Source organism: Callospermophilus lateralis, chromosome 3 (assembly GCF_048772815.1).
Source record: "Callospermophilus lateralis isolate mCalLat2 chromosome 3, mCalLat2.hap1, whole genome shotgun sequence".
In the NCBI taxonomy this organism is placed as follows: Eukaryota; Metazoa; Chordata; class Mammalia; order Rodentia; family Sciuridae; genus Callospermophilus; species Callospermophilus lateralis.
In genome coordinates, this window is record NC_135307.1 from 170,933,119 (window position 1) to 170,954,297 (window position 21,179).

A 21,179-nucleotide genomic window follows, 5' to 3' on the forward strand; every position below is an offset into this window, starting at 1 on the left:
TTTAAAAAATACACACACACACACACACCAAAAAAAAAAAAAAAAAAAAAAACAAGTAGATAAGCTAACTGAAAAAAATCAATATGCAGAAATGAAAATGATATATTGTTTTTGTTACATATGGAAGAAAAAGGGAATATATGTTTGTGCCTCTGCTTTCTTTTCTTTTCCTTTTCTTTTGAGGTACTGGGGATTGAACTCTACTAATGAGCTACATATTTTATTTTGAGACAGGGTCTCATTAAGTTAACCCAGGTTGACTGCCAACTTGTGATCCTTCTTGCCTCAAATTCCTAAGTAGCTGGGATTACAAGCATGGGCTACTGTCCCTGGCTACCAATTTTCAAAAGGAAAAAAAAGAGACTCAAAGGAAAGGTCAATAGGAAAGAAAAATTAAAAAGATAAGGAATGAATCCAAGAATAATCCAATATCTAAATAATAGAGGAGTTTTAGGAAAAATTCGAAGAAAGAATAAAGTTTTTAAACACACAAAAAAATTTCAGAATGGAAGGACCAAGGCTTCAGAAGGCCTATAAAGTAATAAAATTATGAATGAAAAAGACCCAGGAGAAATTTCAGGAGACTGATGATAGCACCAGGAAGAATTAGGAATTAGAACAGCAACAGAATCCTTTAAGCTTATTAGAAGTCAAGGCAGCACTTCAAAAATGCCAGGGGAAAATTACTTTCTCAAATTCCATACACAGCCCTAAAGAAGCTTTAGACATGTCAGGTCTCATGTAGTTTACCTCCAATGAACCCCTTTCTCAAGAAGAATGTGTTCTACCAAATGATAGATGAAAGAAAACAATATGGAAGATAGGAAGAGCAAGGGAAATTCCCAGATTGACAGAGAATAAAAATTCTAGGCTGATATTTGTGTACAGCCCTAGAGATAACAAGCCTAGACTGGAATAAGACAATGGAGACCTCAGAGGGAATTGCTACAGGTTTAAAAAAAAAAAAAAAAGAAAGAAATATCAGATTATTTAATAGGCCTGCCTTTGTAAAAACTGTACTGCAGGGCTCTGGAAAATGTGGGAATTGGCCAGCAATAACTAAAAAGAAAAAACAAAAAGTCATGCAATTACCAAATTCAGGAAAAAAAAGTACACAAAGAAAAATAATTAAATGGTTACTTATAGTTTGGTAATAAACAATATTCCAAGTCATAAAGACTTAAAATGTCAAATACTAATTAAGCAAATATAGTGAGTATTATGGGAATACTGGTAAGATGATGAATAGGATGTGGGGTTTAAGACCATGAAATACTCATGTACCCATATAGTTTCCTTGTTTTACTGATCTCCAATAAAAGTCACTAGTGATACGTAACTTAGTCTCCTCTGACATGAAATATGTTAAATATACAATGGCTGGATTCTTAGCTACAATAAAATTCAGGCCTATATCAGTGTATGAAAGATGTGGGAAAGCCCATAAAAGTGAGAAATATGCTTAATTTCCTACTTATAAGCATTGATATCTAAAGCAAATCATTTATGCTCTCTATATAATCTTAAATTAAGCATGTATCAAAAGGAGCTAATTATCCATGTCTCCTCATAAAACTGTCAAATGAAGGACATACAAAATAGAACATGAGTCATGAAATTATTTAGGCCTGAGTACAGTCTCACCTCATCCACTTACTCCTTCAGCTTGTACAAGTCATTGTATGTTTCTTCCCTAAGCAATTACCATAACCCACAGCAAGAAACACATTTTACACTGTCATTCAGTAGACATATCTACACTGTGCTTGTGTATAACAAAAGTTTCACAAAATTATATGCGTAAGATTAAAAAAAAAAAAAAACAGAAATAGAATAGGACCATTCACTAAAATGAACAAACAGCAGTGGTGGACCATTAAACTGATTTCATGAATGGATCATAAACTGCACATTAAAAAATACTCCATAGGGCTGGGGATGTGGCTCAAGCAGCAGCACACTCGCCTGGCAAAATAAAAAATAAAATAAAGATGTTGTGTCTGCCGAAAACTGAAAAATAAATATTTTAAAAAATTCTCTCTCTTTAAAAAAAATACTCCATAAATTATAGTTTCATCATTAGAAAACTCTTTCACCTATAAAATATAAAACTTCCTTAATCAGATTATTCCATAAAACTCTTATATGTTAGGCACTGTAATAACTGATAAAGTATAATTAAAGCCCAAAGCAAATAACAGACCTTATTTGTTTGCAGCTGTCTATCTCATCAAGGATAGTGGAATGCCATTACATTCATTTATTTTATTAATAACTATCAGAGCAATAATTGTACTACACTTGATCTTAGCCAAAAGGCCGAGAAGCCATCAGAGCAATAATTGTAACATGATAACAGCTAAAACTTCAAAAGAGTGCTTATCATGTGCATGCACCATAATATGTAATTTACCCGTATTAATCTGCTTAATCAGAATAGATTCTCTGTGAGGTAAAAACTATTACTATCATTCACACCTATTTTACAGATGAAGAAATTGAAGTACAGAATTAAGTAAATTTGCCAATGGTCACAAAAGGAGCTTCTGTCAGAGTTGGGATACAAACAGGTAAAATGGCTCTATGCTCTTAACTGCAAAGGCTACACTGCCTTTATTGCAGAAAAAAATGAGATTAACATAAGCAGATATTAGGTCTGGGCTTTGAAGTCTAGATGAAAGATGTCATCTGAAATAACCAAATGAGATGTGATTTTGCAAGTACTTTCTGAATGCTCTCCCATACACCAGACATGAGTCCACCCAGGGGAATTCATATAACAGGGAAGAAATTTGAGCTAAAAGAATGGAATCATAGAAGAGGCAACAGTGATTTTGCTAGAAAAAGGAATGACAGTAATATGGCAATCAGAAAACAACTATTTATTCTTCACAGAAGCTCTTTCAGGGATCCTCTAATCATCTTAGACTAGGAACCCGAGGTTCCAAGTCAGAAACTTGACCTATTCCACCTGGTCTCAGACACAGGGCTCTAATTCTATCTCAGGGACCACTTCTGCTTTAATCCACTGGTGCTGATTCAAGGAGAAAGGGGACTAGGCCAAGGTCCTAAATAATTGTCACTGCAATGTAACAGTTTCCCTGAGCCCCTTTCTAATTCCATGCCTTGACACTGGTCTTCCATTCTGCAGCTAATTGTTATGGGATATTCATTTTCATTTTCTTTCTTATGGTCTCCATGATTCTCTCCTTTTCAAAGCTAATCATTACTCAGTCTCTGTATCCTTTCATCTTCAGTCTCTTGCATCATCAATTAGCTCCCCTCTTTTGCTTGTATATACAACCTTTTTCTTCCCTTTAAACACACTTAGGCCTCCCCAATCTATGTAGGATATCACCTAGCAAAAAGATATCCTCTAGAATCTTCCTTCCACTTCTATCTATCTATCTATCCTCTAGAATCTTCCTTCCACTTCTTTCTATCTATCTGTCTGTCTGTCTGTCTATCTATCTATCTATTTATTGGGACTGGGGGATTGAACCCAGAGGTACTTAACCACTGTGCCATATTCCCAGCCCTTTTTTATATGTTATTTTGAGACAGGGGCTCACTAAATTGCTAAGTTGCTAAGGCTGGCTTTGAACTTGTAATCCTCCTGCCTCAGAGTCCTTGCACCACAGCAAGGACTTCCTTCCTCTTAACTCTATGCTCACCAGATATTCTTAAGAAGTTCTTACATTAAAAAAAAAAAAAAATTAAATAAAATAAAAAGAAGAATAAAAATAAAAAGAATTCTTTACACGTAGGTTTTATTACTTTCCTTGGGCAATTTTACTTATTTCAAGAAACTTTACAGCTAGAAAAAACAAAGATGATAAAAGGGTGAATACACTCAAAAGAGTGAAAGAAGGAGCAAAAACCATCTCTGGTACCTGAAGGAGGGAAGGTTTCTGGAGTGGTTGCTGCAGTACTGGAATTCCCTTCCCAGGGCTCTGTTCTGGCATCTGTGAATTGGTGATCTGGAAGCCATGTTGCATTTGGTGAAATGGTAGTGCCTACAGAATCGGTGCTTACAGATCGTGTGGTCCCATTGTCAGAGTATGAAGAATTGACAGTGGTTATGTAGGTAGGTCCCAAAGTTATATTTGGGCTGAGTGTTGGTGCCACAGAAAGAGAAGTTACTGATGAGGTTGGATTTGAAGTTCTGTTCTGTTCTTTGACTGATTCTGCTGTTGATACTTTAATTGATCTTGTAATTTCCAAGGAAGGTGAAACTACAAACAGCAAAACATAAGAAAACATTATACAAAGAATGCCAGACTCAAAAGTTATAACATAAGATAGTAAACCTTAATAAACTCATCAAATATCTGGAGATCAGACAAAGGCCAGACACACACACACACACACACACACACACACACACACACACACACACATTTTTATCTTAAGTGAATCATTCCTCCAAAGGGCTACCTATGGGAGAAATAAATGAAATTCTTCACTCAGTTCAACTTTTTTTTTTTTCCAGGAAAGATCACATTTCTATATGTTTAAAATAGTAACATGTAGAACAATGCTAAGCATTCAACACAATTCAGAGATTTCCAAACGTATTTATTTTACTATCATTTTTAAAGAAAAGTTTAAAATTATATCAACTAGGTCTTCAAATCTGGGTCATTATATGTGAAAGTAAAATTCTGTATCAAATATCAGTTTTCTCAAATGACAATTTACCTGTGGTAGCATTGCTGGCACTGACGTGGATCAGTCCACTGCCAAACAGAACAAGAAGAAACCAGGAATCCATGCTGACCTGAAAAATGGGAAGTCATGTCAGATGAGGCCCTATATTATTATAACTATGTCCAAATTATTCAAAATACAAGTATTTGGGGGCAGCATCCTCCTAGCTGTTAAAATATGTTCATAGGGCCAATGATCTTTATGAAGTCACATTTCTTCAGGAATTCAACTATTAATTGAATCTTTATAGATACAGAAGTCGGTCTAAATCAGAACACATTTTTTTTCATTCAATTATTTTTTTTATTGGTTGTTCAAAACATTACAAAGCTCTTGACATATCATATTTCATGCATTTGATTCAAGTGAGTTATGAACTCCTATTTTTACCCCGTATAAGATTGCAGAATCACATCGGTTACACATCCATGTTTTTACATATTGCCATACTAGTGACTGTTGTATTCTGCTGCCTTTCCTATCCTCTACTATCCCCCCTCCCCTCCCCTCCCGTCTTCTCTCTCCACCCCATCTACTGTAATTCATTTCTCTTTTTTATTTTTTTCCCTTTCCCCTCACATCCTCTTATATGTAATTTTGTATAACAATGAGGATCTCCTTCCATTTCCATGCAATTTTCCTTCTCTCTCCCTTTCCCTCCCACCTCTCATCCCTGTTTAATGTTAATCTTTTTCTCAGCTCTTCCTCCCTGCTCTGTTCTTAGTTGCTCTCCTTATATCAAAGAAGACATTTGGCATTTGTTTTTTAGGGATTGGCTAGCTTCACTTAGCATAATCTGCTCTAATGCCATCCATTTCCCTGCAAATGCCATGATTTTGTCATTTTTTAGTGCTGAGTAATACTCTACAGAACACATTTTTAAAGGCAACTCGATTGCACTTTAGAATCACCTGAAAATCCCCAAGCCAGAATATACCTCTGTGGGTCAGAGCTAGGTAGCAGTCCTTTTCCCAAGCTGATGGCTATCTTTATAGTCCAGAGAAGTATCAAGAATGTAGTCTGAATGCATTAATGTACTACTCTTTGAAGTAGACATTATACAACTACTATCAAACTATCCTACCTCAAACCACATAAGACAGCAGCATATTCCTACCAGTAATAGTGATTCATTCATCCATTCAGATTTCTTTGCCCTAATACTGGGCTAGACATTAGAGGAACAACAGGGAAGCAATTTGCTTATGAACTCCACTTCATTAGACGTCCAGTCTAGAAGTAATTCAATATTGTACTCACTCTTCAAGGGAAAGAGTGCTTTCTTAAAGAATATGCTTTCTTAAAGAGCACCTGAAAAACTCAGGGGGGAAGGGCAGAAGTGAGAAAAGACTGAGATGTAGAAGGTTCATATACATCCTGTAAGTTTGCCATAGTTAGCATGGCAATGCCAAGCAGGGGAATGGGTTCAGACAATGGCCTTCATCAGGTGCAGCCACACAAAATTTTGACCACTTCTTCATTCTTTGTGGGTTATGATTATTAAATCAGTGATATCTGTATAACACTGAAAGATCTGGACAGCAAACAAACATTGATCTCTAATAGGAAAGCAGTTCAATTCCTAACCTTGCTATATTTTAAAATTGGCAATGCACATAATTTTTTCCACGAGGATCAGGAAAATTGGAAGGATGACTATTATATATCCATCAAATCTATTATTGATAAATCAACAGGAAGTTGGGAAAAATAAATATGTAGTTGAGGGGAAGCAGTTAGGGCATCACCTTATTGCACATACCAAAATAAGTTCCAGCTGGGTTAAAGAATTAAATGCTTGCCAGGTACAGTTACACATGCATATAATCCCAACACCTCAAGAGGCTGAAGCTCTAAGCCACTCAGACCCTGTCTCAAAAACAAAATAAAAAGGGTTGGGGATGTGGCTCAATGGTTAAGCACCCTGGGTCCAATCCCTGTTACAAACAAACAAATAAAATCAAATAGTTAAAAGTCACACTTAAAACGAAGATAAATAAATATTATGTGAGCTCAAGAAATTGTGAAGGTAACAATGGAATAAAAAATAAGTAAAAGGGCTGGGTTGTGGCGCAGTGGCAGAGCACTTGCCTCACATGCGTGAGGCCTTGGGTTCCATTCTCAGCATCATATAAAAATAAAGAAATAAAAATAAAGGGGACCATATCTAACTTTAAAATAAATAAATAAATGCCACTAAATGTAAAAGAACTCAATCTTGAACAAATAGGAAAACTCAATAATATTAAGATATCAATTCTTCCCAAGCTGGTCTATAGATTAATATAATCTTGATCAATATCCCAGGTAGTCTATAAATGGCCTCTAAAGTTTATATGGAGAGGCATAAGACTCAAGAAAGACAACTCAAAATTGAAGTAGAAGAAACAGTCAAAACTGAAACTACCTGACATCAAGACTTACTACAAAACTACAGTGATTAAGACAGTGCAATGCTGGCAAAAGAAATACACAAATAAATCAACATAACAGAATAGGACAGACCAGAAATAAACCAACGTAAATTTGAAAAAAGAGTAAAGGTAATACAATGGAGCAAAAATAATCCTTTCACCAAATGGTGCTGGAACAACTCACCTACAATCTACCTACAAAAAATTCTAGATCAAATATCACACTTTTCACAAAACGGATCATAGACCTGCATGTAAAACACTAAAGTATAAAATCCCTAGAAGATAACCTAAGAAAAAAATTACTTTATATAATTTTTCCTGTATCCTGACAATGACTTTTTAATAAAACATCAACCAAAGGCACAATTCAAAAAATAAGAAGCAAGAAAAAAAAATAAGCTGGACTTCTTTAAAATAAAACTTCCACTCTGCAAAAGATGATTTCAAGAGAACTAAGTGGGGAAGCCACAGACTAGAAGAAAATATTTACAAAAGGCATGATAAAGTGCTATTCTCCAAAATATACAAAGAACTCTCAAAACTCAGAAAACTACATTAAAAAACAGACAAAAGACCTGAGTAGACACTTTTCCAAAAAAGATAGATGAATAGCAAATAAGCATGTGAAAAGATGAACATTACATATTAAGAATTGAAAAATTAAAACAAGAATGATAGATCATTATACAGAAATGATCAAAATCCAACACTGACAATATCAAATATTTGTGAGAATATAGAGCAACAGGAACTCTCATTCACCCCTGGTGGGAATGCAAAAGTAAAGTCACTCTGAAAAACAATCTGGCAATTTCTTATAAAATTAAATATACCCTTATCATATGACCGAGCAAATGTGTTCCCTTGGTATTTACCCAAATGAGTTGAAAACCTTTGCCCACACAAAAACCTGAAGAGATGTTTATAGCAACTTTATTCATAATTGTCAAATCTTGGAAGTGTAATACAGCCCCTTTGAAATTAAAAGATTCAAAGTGTTTTTTTCCTTCCCAACTTCCTGGTATCCGCTTTTCTGCATCTGGAGTTTTCTTGTGCTGAATGGAAACTGAGAAGCTGCTCTCTGGCCTAGGCAGGTGCATGTGCAAACCGAAATTATAACAAGTTCCTGGTTAGCACAGCTCCCCAGCCCCCTGCATAGATTGTAGCCATTTCTATACTAGTGGAAACAGTTTGGTCAAATTGTAATTAAATTTATTTTTCCTTTTTACAATAGTTGCTTATTTCTTATGAGGGCAGATGACCAAATGCAGTCAGCCAGGACCTAGGCGGATTCTCTGGCTAGAGAGAACAGAAGCAACCAAGATATAAACTGGTATGGAATATTTGGCACTGTTATTATTGTGATGCTTTCTGCTTCACTTTTTTCACTGAGGACTGCTTTGACTATTCTGGACCTCTTATTTTTCAAAATGAATTTCATGACTGCTTTTTCTATTTCTATGAAGAACGTCATTGGAATTTTAATAAAAATTGCACGAAATCTATATAGTGCTTTGGTAGTATGGCCATTTTGGCAATATTAAGGAATGAAATCTTGCAATCCTAGAACACAATATTTTCTTCATTTATTTAAGTTTTTATGTCCTTAAAATATTCTTTTTCACCCAACACATTTCTTCCTGTATTTATTCTGGAGTATTTTATACTACATTACTATTGTCATTTATGAGGTTTTTTTTTGGGGGGGGGGGGCTGGGGATTGAACTCAGGGACCCTCAACCACTGAGCCACATCCTCAGCTCTATTTTGTAATTGGATTTAGAGATGGGGTCTTACTGAGTTGCTTAGCACCTCATTTTTGCTTAGGCTGGTTCTGAACCTGAGATCCTCCTGTCTTAGCCTCCCCAGCTGCTGGAATTACAGGCCACGCCACTGCACTGGGCAATTTAGGGATATTTTTTAAAAATAAGAAAGTCATTAGTTTTTCCTCTTCGGCCATTACACATTATCAACTATGGGGGGAAAAAGGTAAGGCATGTTCATTAAAAGAAGTGCAAACCAGAGGGGTGTAGAACATTCACCACCTGCTAGTCCCATTTCCCAAAAGGGATTGCTAAATACTTCTTTCTATTGCCTTCAGAAGTTTTCTGTACTACATGAGTGTATAGGCACACTTAAAATATAAACAGGATTCTATTATACATGTCTGCAACTTACATTTTTACTTACACAATAAATCCTAAACATATGTCATTATCAATACATAGTTATCTTTCTTGTCAATAGCTTCATAGTGTTTAATCATATGACTACACCAGTTATTTTAACTATTTGCTTTTGTTAAGTGATTTATATACAATTTCCTCTCCTGTCTTATACATCATTTTCTATTAGGCAACAATGCCCTGAGTAAAAACAGAATTTTATATTCCAGAAAAGACACAATAATGGGAGAAACCCAAGTTTATAACTGTTCATTTTTCAAAGCACACTTTGTGAACCACAAGCTTTTGGTTAACTGAGTACAGACAACTGAACAAGGAGATTTGGGGAGATGAGTCATGAAGTCTGGGCATTTCCCTAATATACTGGACATAATGGCACACACATTGTGTTCTCCTTCCTGCTCCGCCCACTCAAAAGGCCAATATATGGTCCTCTCATTACAAAAAGATTTCTTACTAACTTAAAATAATATTTCTACCGTATATACATTAGGTTGCTCAATTAGCAAAGTTCAACATTCAAATAACAAAAGCAAGATGCCATTAGTAACAATAATTTGAAAAATACTGAATGTCTAAGAACATTTCCTAAATATACTTAAAATTCAAATTCAGCATTGTAGATTTGAGATATTTTCTATGGATATATGTGGAAGCTCTCAACTCCCCAGGGGGCTCTTAAATCACTCCCAATCTCCCACTGGCTGTTAAATCATTCACACCTGCTCTCTCATCACAAAAGCCAAGTTTCTCTGAGCATTCTGTATGCCTCATTTCATTTAATCCTTATCAACTCTGTTACACTGATATTGGTGTTATTATGATTTACTGTGCTGTGTACCTGGAGGCTTCTCTCTTGAATTACAGAAACTTTGAATGTTTAGTCCACAGACAATTGATTAAACATGATGACATTCATTTCAGGAGTAAATTTTTTGAAATATTTGTCCTGTACTCAAGATGAAGGAACCATTCATGGGCATGCCCAGTGCCTGCCTCTTGCCCAGATACACATTCCCTCCCTGTCAATGGATGCTAAGGCCCTGAGGGCAGTGCCTTCTCACAGGAGGGCAAGGAGAGGAAAAATAAAGAAAACTGAATGCTAGTATAAGGAGAATATACCCATCCCTCAAATAAGTGTGGACAAGTGATTAAACTCTCAGTCAAGGAGAGAGAAACCAAAATGTGTTATGAGATCTCAATGAACAACATGGTTTAAAAGGGAGGAATTGAGTCTTTTTCCCTTTCTTCCCTTCTGTAATCTGAAATGAAGATGTGATAATGAGAACTCAGGCAGCTATTCTAGACCTTTACATCAGAACAAGAGATAAAAGACTAGGTTCTTTGATGACACTGTCAAACTGCCACACCAGCTCAGCTTATCTTCATATTTTATATACCTGAGAAAGAAATGAATCAATTCCATTGTCTGATGTATGTGACCTACCCCAATCCTGATACAACTGTTCACAAGGAGCTGTATTCAATTTCTCAGATTATGACCTATGATGCTCGTGGGATCAGAATTACCAGTGGGCCCTGCATATACTTACTCAAAGTTATAAAAAACATTATGAATTCCTCACTAATAAAGGAAAACTAATCTGCACATTTTCCAGAGTTTAGACTTTGGTTGTGACAGCTTTCATTAAGAGTCTTGCTACTCAAAATTAAGCATTCCATATTTATTCATTATTACTGATAAAATGCGATCAAATGACATCTGTGACATTTTCTCAGATGTCATAGCAACTCTTCAAATTACATACTCTTACTTCCATTTTGCAGATAATGAATGAGAGATAGTTTCACAGTCTGTATATTGCAGAGGTAGAATTTAAACCCAAGATTACCTGGCTTTTCTTCACCTAACACTATTTGATCTTTTAAAGATTTAAAGACTAATGAAGAAATAGGTGAGTCTTCCCAACACCAACTAAAACTAATTGCGATTATTTCCATTTTATACCTCTCTCAACAGAGGAGGAGTGATCTTTTAAAATGTCATCTGATATCCAATATCTATATTCAAGTACTAGTCTTGATTTTTAAATGAATTTACCTCTTTGGGGGAGATTAAACTCTTTGTGGGAAAGATACAAGCTCAACTCTCAGTCTTACTGAAGATGCCTCCAGGGTGAGAGAGAAACAAAGCAGCAGCTGGGAGCAATAAACTCTGCCCTAGAGTTGGGCAGGTTCTCTAATTTAAGGAAAAGGTGACTAGAGGGGTTCAGTACCTTCAGTTAAGTTATTTACTTAATCAGCATTGTTTACCATTAGGAACAGAAAATATTTTCACAACTATAATCTTTGGTTGCCTGCTGTGAGCTAGGCACTGGTTATTATACATTTTATGTACTTTTAACCCATTTAATCCTCATAACCCCATGAACCAAGTACTATTTTTTTTTTCCATTTTGCAGATCATGAAACAAAAGAGCCCAGAGATTAAGGAATTTGTACAAGGACACATATTTAATAAACGTCTACTGGTATTCAAACTCAGGGCTTTTGAAACTCCAAAGTTCATATTCTTCCCTTAATGACTGACCAAATATTGGGGGGCACACAGGTAGAGTAGTTGTGGACACTGTCACCAAGGAATTTGCTAACTAGTAGTAGGCACAAATAAACTTTATTCAAATCCTGAAATTTTACCTGCATTAAAAAACAAACAAACAAACAAAACTTTAGCCAATTAACTCTAAGGTGAGGAGGGAAAACTGTATACCAGAGAAGGAATTTTCAAGGAGAGAAGATGCTAAACATGGAAGAATATGACTAGCTAGCCAAGAGAAGGGTCATAGCCTTTCAACCAGAGAGGAACTGGAAACTTGAAAAAACATCTCATTCCAGGAATACAAAGAGCTGGGTAAGGGCATCAAGCAAGACTTCAATAAATTTCTGTTAAATGAATATAAAAATGACAGACATGAAAGATTAATGTCCATGAGAATGCAGGCAGGAGGTTAAATGAACACCATGAGGTGAGAAGAGGAACCTTTTCTCAATCATGATGTAGACTGAACACAATAAAAAGCACTCCCCCACAAAAAAACAAACCAAACAAATAAAACAAAGTAGGGGCTGGGGATGTGGCTCAAGCGGTAGCGCGCTCGCCTGGCAAAATAAAAAATAAAATAAAGATGTTGTGTCCGCCGAAAAAGCTAAAAAATAAATATTAAAATTCTCTCTCCTCCCTCCCTCCTTCTCTCTCTCTCTCTCTTTCTCAAAAAAAATAAAATAAAATAAAATAAAAAATAAATAAATAAAACAAAGTAATGACTTACCACTTAACACAAAGGGGAACCACTAAAGATTTTGGGAAGTTGACTGGAACAATTTGGATTTTAAAAATAATAATTAACTGCAGAACGGAGGATCAACTGGTAATATTTCTAGTAAGGCAGATCACTATCCAAAGCCTTCAAAATAATCTAGCTAATAAAGTAGGAGGACCTCAGAGCAAGACAGGAATTTCTACAGGAGACTTGATTATTTATGGGAGTCAAATTAAAGACTTAATGAGAAGCTGAGGTAAGGAATTCCAGGTGTCTAAACAGCAGTGCTATATGCTGGAGGATGACTGGTTTGGGGGCATACCGTATGGAAGATGATGAGTGTAGTTCTGAACGTGAAGAATGTGCAATACTGCAATACATGTTGTAACTGCAAGAGGTGGTGGGAGAAGGGGCAGGATAGCAGACATGCAATGACAGAGCAGCTGCCATGGAAGACAGGCAGGAAGCCAAAGTAGGGAAGAGGACAGCTGTACAAGTGACAAAGGCAGCAATGAGCAAGTCAGGCAGGAGACATCTGACAAGCAGGAGTAGGTGGGTGTTGATGAGTAGAAAACTGATACTTGCCACCAGGAGAGTGGGGTAGGAACAGCACAGTGAAGAGTTGTTACTGAGAAAAAAACAGCCTGAAAAAATGCTAAGAGCTAAAGCTCCAGGACATCAGAACCCCGCTCTCTTCTTTTTCTCTTGAAAAAGGCGATATAATAGAAAAGTCTAAATCAAAGGATAGAGGACCCCCTGCAGCTAGTGGCCCTGGAGAGCAGCTCCCTTCTGCAGATGAAATTCCACGGAAAACAAATCTGGACCACTAAGGAAGGCTATGAATCAAGATTCTTAAATTCTCCTGCCTTTAGGTTACCCCTCAGGCACAACTCAGTTTGGGGCCCTGGCAGAGAAGACCCTGGAGGTAGGAATCTCAGTCATTGTTAGGACAATGAACAAACATAAAATAGAGTCTGGTATACATTTATATTGCAAATTAATTAAAACATTGAACAATATGGAAAAGTATTTGTTTTTAAAGCATGCCATTAGATACATAAAACCACATATAATATAGCTTATCTATACAAAACCTAAAAATGAGACAAACCAGGAAAATAAGAGAGAGGAACCTTGCTACCCAATGTTAAGGTTTACTGTGTAGCTACCATAGTTAAGATAGTGTAGTCTTAACACAGAATAGACATAAAGAAAAATGGGATAAAATACTGAACCATGAATAGACTCACACAAATATGCTCAAATATTTTTTTACAAAGGTGCAAAAGCAATTAAATGGAAAGCCTTTTAAAAACATATAGCCTGGAAAACTAGATATTCCCATACAAAAAACTGAAGTTGGATCCTTGCCTTTAACTATATACACAAATTAACCCAAAATGGGTCAAAGACCTAAATGTAAGAACTAAAACTATAAAACTCTCATAATAAACATAGGGCAAAACTTTCATGACACTGAATTTGGCAATGATTTCTTACGACACCAAAAGCATAGGCAATGAAACAAGAGATAAATTTGGACTTCACTATTTTAGTCAGTTATTTCACCGCTGTGAATAAAAGACCCAACCGGACCAAAGTAAAGGAAGAAAGGTTTATTTAGGGGCTCACGGTTTCGTAGGTCTCAGCAGAGTGGCTGGCTCCATTCCTCAGGGCTCAAGGAGAGGCAGGACATCATGGTTGAAGAGTGTGGCAGAGGGAAGCCACTCACATTATGATCAGAAAGCAGAAACAGACACTCCGCTCTCCAGGCAAAAATACAGCCACGCCCTCAATGAACCACTTCCTCCAGCCACACCACACCTGCCTCCAGTTACCACTTAGTTAATCCCATCAGGGATTAACTCAGATTAGGTTAAGGCTATAACCCAATAATTTCTTCCCTCCAAACTTTCTTGCGTTGTCTCAAACGTGAGATTTTGGGGACACCACATCTATACTATAACATTCATCAAAATTAAAAACTTTTGTGGGTGTTGATTCATAATGGGGCCGGGGTAGGGATGGGGTTGCAGGGAGAATGCAGGAACTTTGATTGGGCCAAGGGGAGGGAAAGAAGGGGCATGGGGGTAGGAAAGATGGTGAAATGAGATGAACATCATGACTCTAGTACATGTATGACTGCACATGTGGTTCAACTCTACATCATGTACAATCACAGAAATGAAAAGTTGTGCTCTATTTGTGTACAATGAATTAAAAGCTTTCTGCTGTCATGTATAACTGATTCGAATAAAAAAATTAAAAAAAACTTCTGTGAATCAAAGAACACTATCAACAAATGAAAATGCAATACAAAGATGGAAGAAAATGTATATAAATCACATATCTAATATGGAATTGAAACCAGAATCCATAAAGAGCTCCTACAATTCAACAACAAAAAATAATCTGATTAAAAAATAGGGAAAGGACATGAACAGACATTTTTCCAAAGAAGATATCCAAATGGCCAAAACACATATTAAAAGATGTTCAATATCACTATTAGGGAAATGTAAATCAAAACCATAATCAGAGACCATTTCATACCCACTAGGTTGGTTACTACTAAAACAAAACAAAACAAAACAAAACAAAAAAACATAAAAACCAGAAAATAGCAAATGCTGGTGAAGATGTAAGGAAATTGGAACCCTATGCACTGCTGATAGAAATGTAAATGTTACAACTGTTTTAGAAATCAGTATAGCAATTCCTTATAAAATTAAACCATACAAGCCAGGTGTGGTGGTGTATGCCTATAATCCCAACAATTTGGGAGGCTGAGGCAGGAGGATGTGAGCTGGCCTCAGCAAAACGAGGTGCTAAGCAACTCAGTGAGACTCTGTCTCTAAATAAATACAAAATATGGCTCAGGATGTGGCTCAGTGGTTGAGTGCCCCTGAATTCAATCCCTGATATGTATGTATGTATGTATAAATGAACGAACAAACAAACAAAAGTGGTTGAGTGCCCCTAAGTTCAATCTCTGATATAAACCAACCAACCATATGACTCAGAAATTTTAATTCTGGTATATATCCAAAAGAATTGAAAGCATGGACTTGAAAAAATCATTTGCATACCAATGTTAATATAGCTGCACTATTCACAATAGCCAAAAGGTGGAAGTAACCCAAGCATCCATCAGCAGATGATAAATAAAATATGGTGTATACATACAATGGAACATTATTCACCTTTGAAAAGGAAAAAAAATTCTGACACATTACCACATGGATGAACCCCGAATATATTATATTAAGTAAAACAAGACAGGAACAAAATGACAAATATTGCATGATTCCAAGAGTAGTCAAATCTAGGAGTTAGAAAATAGAATGATGGTTGCCATGGGTTACAGAGGAAAAAGGAATAGGAAGTTAGATTTGAAGAGATACTTCCTTTTCTTTTGTTCAGTACTGGGGATTGAACCCAGAATTCTACCAATGAGTGGCATGACTAGTTCTTTTTATTATATATTGAGACAGGGTCTTGCTAAGTTGCTGAGGCTGCCCTCAAACTTGTGATCCTCCTGCCTTAGAGACCCAAGCTGTGGAGATTACAGGTGCACGTACCACCACACCCAGCTGAGCAGATATTTTCATTGAAAAAAATACACAGAAAACAATCAAGCAGATGGAAGATGCTAGAAATTATTATTCAGGTACAGTGAGACCAACAGACCAGCGCAGAATGTCTGTGACTGAAAAGATGGTTCCAGTTTTAAGGAGGAAGGTACCTGTCATGCCACAAGGAAACCAAAGGAGGAAATACTAAAATCAGTTGGGAGGCTGAGGGAACAAGGTGAAAACACAGGCAAGAGTCTTTATTGTGGTTTCAGTGGGAAGGAATGGGCAAGGAAGGGGTAAGGAGGCTCAGGATTGGCTAGTTTGAATAATTTCAGTGGGTTCTGGGGGCTTGGGGCTGTCCCTAGTTTTCCGATACCTAGTGATGAAGTAAACAGGGTAGGCACAGAGTGGTCCACAGTGTGAGAGTCCCTTGAGAGCCTGATTACTGAGGCTGATCAGTGGGCTCCTGATTGGTTGGTTTGCATTTAAAAGGCACCTCAGAGCAAGTGAATTTTTTTGATACTTGGAATTAAACCCAGAGGGGATTTACCACTGGGCCACCACATCCCCAGTCCTTTTTATTTATGTATGTATTTTTAAAAATTTTGAGACAGGATCTCATTAGGTTGCTTGGGGCCTCACTTAGTTGCTGAGGCTGACCTCAAACTTGTGATCCTCCTGCCTCTATCTCCCAAGTCCCTGGGATTACAGGTGTGCACCACACTCGGGGCCCATCTTTTAAGATTTCTTTTTCTTTTTCTTTTTTTTTTTTTTTTTTAAGAGAGAGAGAGAGAGAGAGAGAGAGAGAGAGAGAGAGAGAGAATTTTTTAATATTTATATTTTAGTTCTCGGCGGACACAACATCTTTGTTTGTATGTGGTGCTGAGGATCGAACCCGGGCCGCACGCATGCCAGGCGAGCGCGCTACCGCTTGAGCCACATCCCCAGCCCCATCTTTTAAGATTTCTATGTGATATATGTAGCAGGTCAAAGCAGAGAGCCAGGTGAGACAGTAGGATAAAGTTTTTGTAAGTGATTAGTATAGTAATAATGCTGCAGAAAATAATGGGAGGTGCTGACTTTGGGAGCCCAGATGAGGTAAGGCCCATTTTTCTAGACTTCTTCTCTAGAAAACTGCTCTATAAACTAACAATTTGGAGAACACACAGAATCAAGGTTTTGCTGGATAAATGTAATAAAACTACAAGCAAAGGGGTTGAGTACTGGCAAAAGAACGGCTGAACTGCTGAATCACTAAGCATAGTATACTGATAAGAAAGGAAGGTAGATAGCAGTAATGATTGATAAAATAAAGGATTTAAGAGACTAACATCCCAGAAGATGTTACAGAATATTTTACAGTGGGAACAACTGCAGCAGGATACTGGCAGACCCAAGACTTATTTCACCAGAATTGTCTGGAACCTATTATAACTGATGGGCTGCAGTCCTTCAAAAATCAAACTTAGGACTAACCCCATATAGTTGTAATTTTCTTGAGAGGTATGGATCTTAACAGAATGCAAATGCCAGTAAATGTAAACCCTTTTTACCCCTAACTATCCCTTGCTAAAAGAAGTTGCTAAGTATTCCTTCAAAATCCCAAGTTTCCTTTTCTTCCACTCCTGTAGTCAAAACTTGAAAAATTATTTCAATGTTAACCAGCTTCTTTAAAATTTTTAATTATGCATACATTAACTAGATTATTTGAAGCATTTATAAACATCCTATCCAACTGAAGTGACAGAAATTTATAGATAAATTTCAGATATAAGTCACTTTAAAATAAACACTACTTAAACTTTGGCCTCATAATCTGGCCAAAATAAGGTTGCAAGTCACCATACCTATTAGATACTGGCAGACACTAACTTCTGTGGCTGTAATACTAATCAATACTGAATCTCTTATTTAGAAGGAAAACTGTTCATGGATTCAGTGTTTGCAAAAAGATCCTGCTGAGCTAAACATAGTCTAGTGTACAGTCTATGAAAGAGTCCATGAGACCAGCATGGGGGAGGGTGGGTAGCTTAATTCTTTCACAATGCCTGTGGAGAGTCTGGCAGTGATGAAAGACTAGAATACTCATGAAAGGCTCTTTTATAACTAGGGTGAATGTGAAGCACAAAAGCAAAGTCAGATGACCTACTTAAAGCTTTGCTTTTACTGATGAGAATTCATTCTCATTCCAGATTAGTCTCTTTCTAGAAAAAGAAAACCCTACATAATAATTGCAGAATTAAGATACAAGAAGTATAACTACCAAGTTGCAATCTTTCCCTCCTAAATATCACCTCAAGTCCTAGGGTCCTTAACTAAAGGCAGAAAAGACTCAGAAGGCTCTGAGAGGTACGCTTGTTTACCTCAGATTAACAAATTCTCTGATTGCTTGGTTTTGAGGACATTTCAATTCTATAATCCATGGGCCAGATCAGAAGTTTGGGCTAGTAATATCATCAGAAGAAATAGTTTCTTAATCTCTTTATGGAATGCATAAAAAACAAATGGATGGTAAACGACTTGTAAGGTAATGATAGTCCAAGTTCCCTTAAAGCAGAGAAACACTCAGTGATTTGTTAATTACATTCCTTATCTTGTGGCCTGCCGTGGAGGCAAAGAATAAAATAGCTCCTGCCCTTGAGACATTTTCTCACCTCTCTTACTCATGTTGCCCAAAACATTTCAAGTTAGTCAACAACTCTTTTCATTCTGAAAGCAAAAAAAAAAAAAATCAATGTAACTTTTCTTCATTTTCATTCATTTACTCTTTCCTTTAAATAGAGAAATTTTATGGAAAATTCTTATCTTTTCTTTAGTGATAAAAAAATTATCTAATCTGTTTTCATTCTGCTAAATTAACAGGTATCCTTCTAGAATGCCTACTACAAATGTCAAACTGCAAACACTTGTGAGCAACACAAATTTGTCAGTCTTCATGTGCTTCCTTCCATATTTTCTATCTCATGTTCATGTTTGCCATCTTCTTCCCTTCTTTTGCTTTGTTTTGAACTAAGAATTAGGTAACTAGGCCTAGATCACAAAGCTAAATCCAGAGTCCAGATTCATCAATACTTAATTCACCAATTTTTCTGAAGGGAAATAGGAGAAAAAATGGCAGCTAGGTAATGTCCCAGAGTTCATTATTATAGTTCTAAGTCAATCTCACATTCCTTTCCCCACTGTCCTCTTCCCTTTTATCTCTCATATACTTTTTTGGTTGTTATCTAGTTTTCACTATGGCAACAGTTTCTGACTAGCAGTTTCTATTCCTAGTTCTTTCTCATCAGCCAGGTTACAACTTAAACAGAACTTGCCCCAGTTAGTTATAATACAACCATTCTCGTTCCCTTTCTACTCCAAATACTATCACAGCAGCCTATTGTGTAAAGTATTCACTGCTTTCACAGAACTTAACATATTAATTGTATATATATTTACCTGTCAATCATAATCATGACTTTCATGTAGACCAAAGACCAGGTCTGTTTTGCTCACAGGACTTACACAGCATCTAGCAAAGTGTTTCACACAAAATAGGTGTAATAGGCAGTAGACTGAAGTTGACCAGCCCTATAGTGATTGTGATACTGCAATCTCTGAAACTGCATTAAAATGATTTAAGGCACCTAGGAAAGACTAGAAAAAATGTAAATCCTTTCTACAAAAAGATAGTATCCTAAATCTCAACTATTTCTACAAACAATTTTTAAAACACAGTGTATTAATTCATCAAAAGACAACATGAGCATCAGTAGAAAGCAGACAATTACAGTCTAACAAAGAATTTCAGCCAAGAATTAGTGCTATTAAAAAGAATGTTAATAGTAGTCCTAAAATAAGGGTCAAATAGAAACTCAAGAATTGAAAAAAAAAATACAATAACTGAAACAAAGATTTCATTAGATGGATTTAAGAACAAATAAAATACAGCTAAGAGAGAATTAACGAAATGAAAGATAAATCAGAAAGAAGTATCTAGAATGACACACCAAAGGATAAGAAATAAGGAAATAGGGTAAAAGGTAGAGAAGATACAGTGAGATAATCTAAACTTACATGTAATTTGAGCCTTAGATAGAAGGGAAGAAAGAAATGGAACAGAAGAAATATTTAGAGACCAGGGCAGAAAATTCTCCAAATCCAACAAAAGACACCAAACCACAGATTTAATAAGTCCTAAGACCCTCAAGCAGATAAATAAAAAGGAAACCAGCGTCCCTGTGTCGAGATACACCTCAGTCAAGACTTTTGAAAACCAGAAGAACTATTAAGGAAAAAAATCTTAAGGCAGCCAGAGGGGAAAAAAGACATAGTGGGTCAGACGTGGTCGCGCACACCTGTAATAATCCCAGCACCTCAGGAAGCTAAGGCAGAAGGATCGTGGGTTCAAAGTCAGCCTCAGCAATGTAGTGAGGTCCTAAGCAATTCAGTGAGATTCTGTCTCTAATAAAATATGAAAAAGGGATGGAGATGTGGCTCAGTGGTTAAGTGCCCCTGGACTCAATCCCCTGTACCATACATACATACATACATGCTACATAGTGGTAGATTGTTAGCAAAGATGGATATAAAACTCCCATCCCTGTCCACATACCTTTTACAGTGAGACACTGCCACTTTTCCTATAGAGAGTTGAAGTTTATTTTTCCATTCCTATAATTAGAGCTGGCTCCATAACTTGCTTAAACCAATAAAATGCAGAAGTGATGATGTGATTTCCATGTTGACACCATGAAATCTTGCAGCTGTGGAAATGCTATTGTCATAATGTGAGGAGGAAGCCTCAGCTTACCTCCTTAAATGGACAGCCCACTCCAACTGCCACACATGTGCTCAAGACAATCTCAGTCCCAGATGAACCAACAACTAACTACAGCAACATGAATGACTCCAATCAAGACCAGCAGAAGAACCAAACAGATAACTCAGCACAGAGTGCTGATTCACAGAACTGTGAGGCATTTAGATGGTTTACTTTAAACTAATATATTTGGGGATGTTTTGTTATGC

General features: G+C 36.5%; 1 protein-coding gene and 1 pseudogene across 5 annotated transcripts in view; both read right to left on the reverse strand.

Moving 5' to 3' along the window:
* Ptpra (protein tyrosine phosphatase receptor type A) overlaps positions 1-21,179 on the reverse strand; it is a 120,590-nt gene that overhangs the window by 49,808 nt on the left and 49,603 nt on the right. For 4 of the 5 annotated variants that reach the window (XM_076851622.2, XM_076851619.2, XM_076851618.2 and 1 more), the window contains 2 exons: positions 4,702-4,780; positions 3,894-4,235 (listed from right to left, as the gene is read on the reverse strand). In XM_076851622.2, the coding sequence (XP_076707737.2) occupies positions 3,894-4,235; positions 4,702-4,774 (415 nt within the window). In that variant the 5' untranslated portion in view covers positions 4,775-4,780. Of the gene's footprint in view, positions 1-3,893; positions 4,236-4,701; positions 4,781-18,823; positions 18,849-21,179 lie in introns of those variants that run through there. The other variant, XM_076851621.2, reaches the window with a different exon arrangement.
* LOC143396217 (U2 spliceosomal RNA) lies at positions 2,190-2,331 on the reverse strand (annotated as a pseudogene).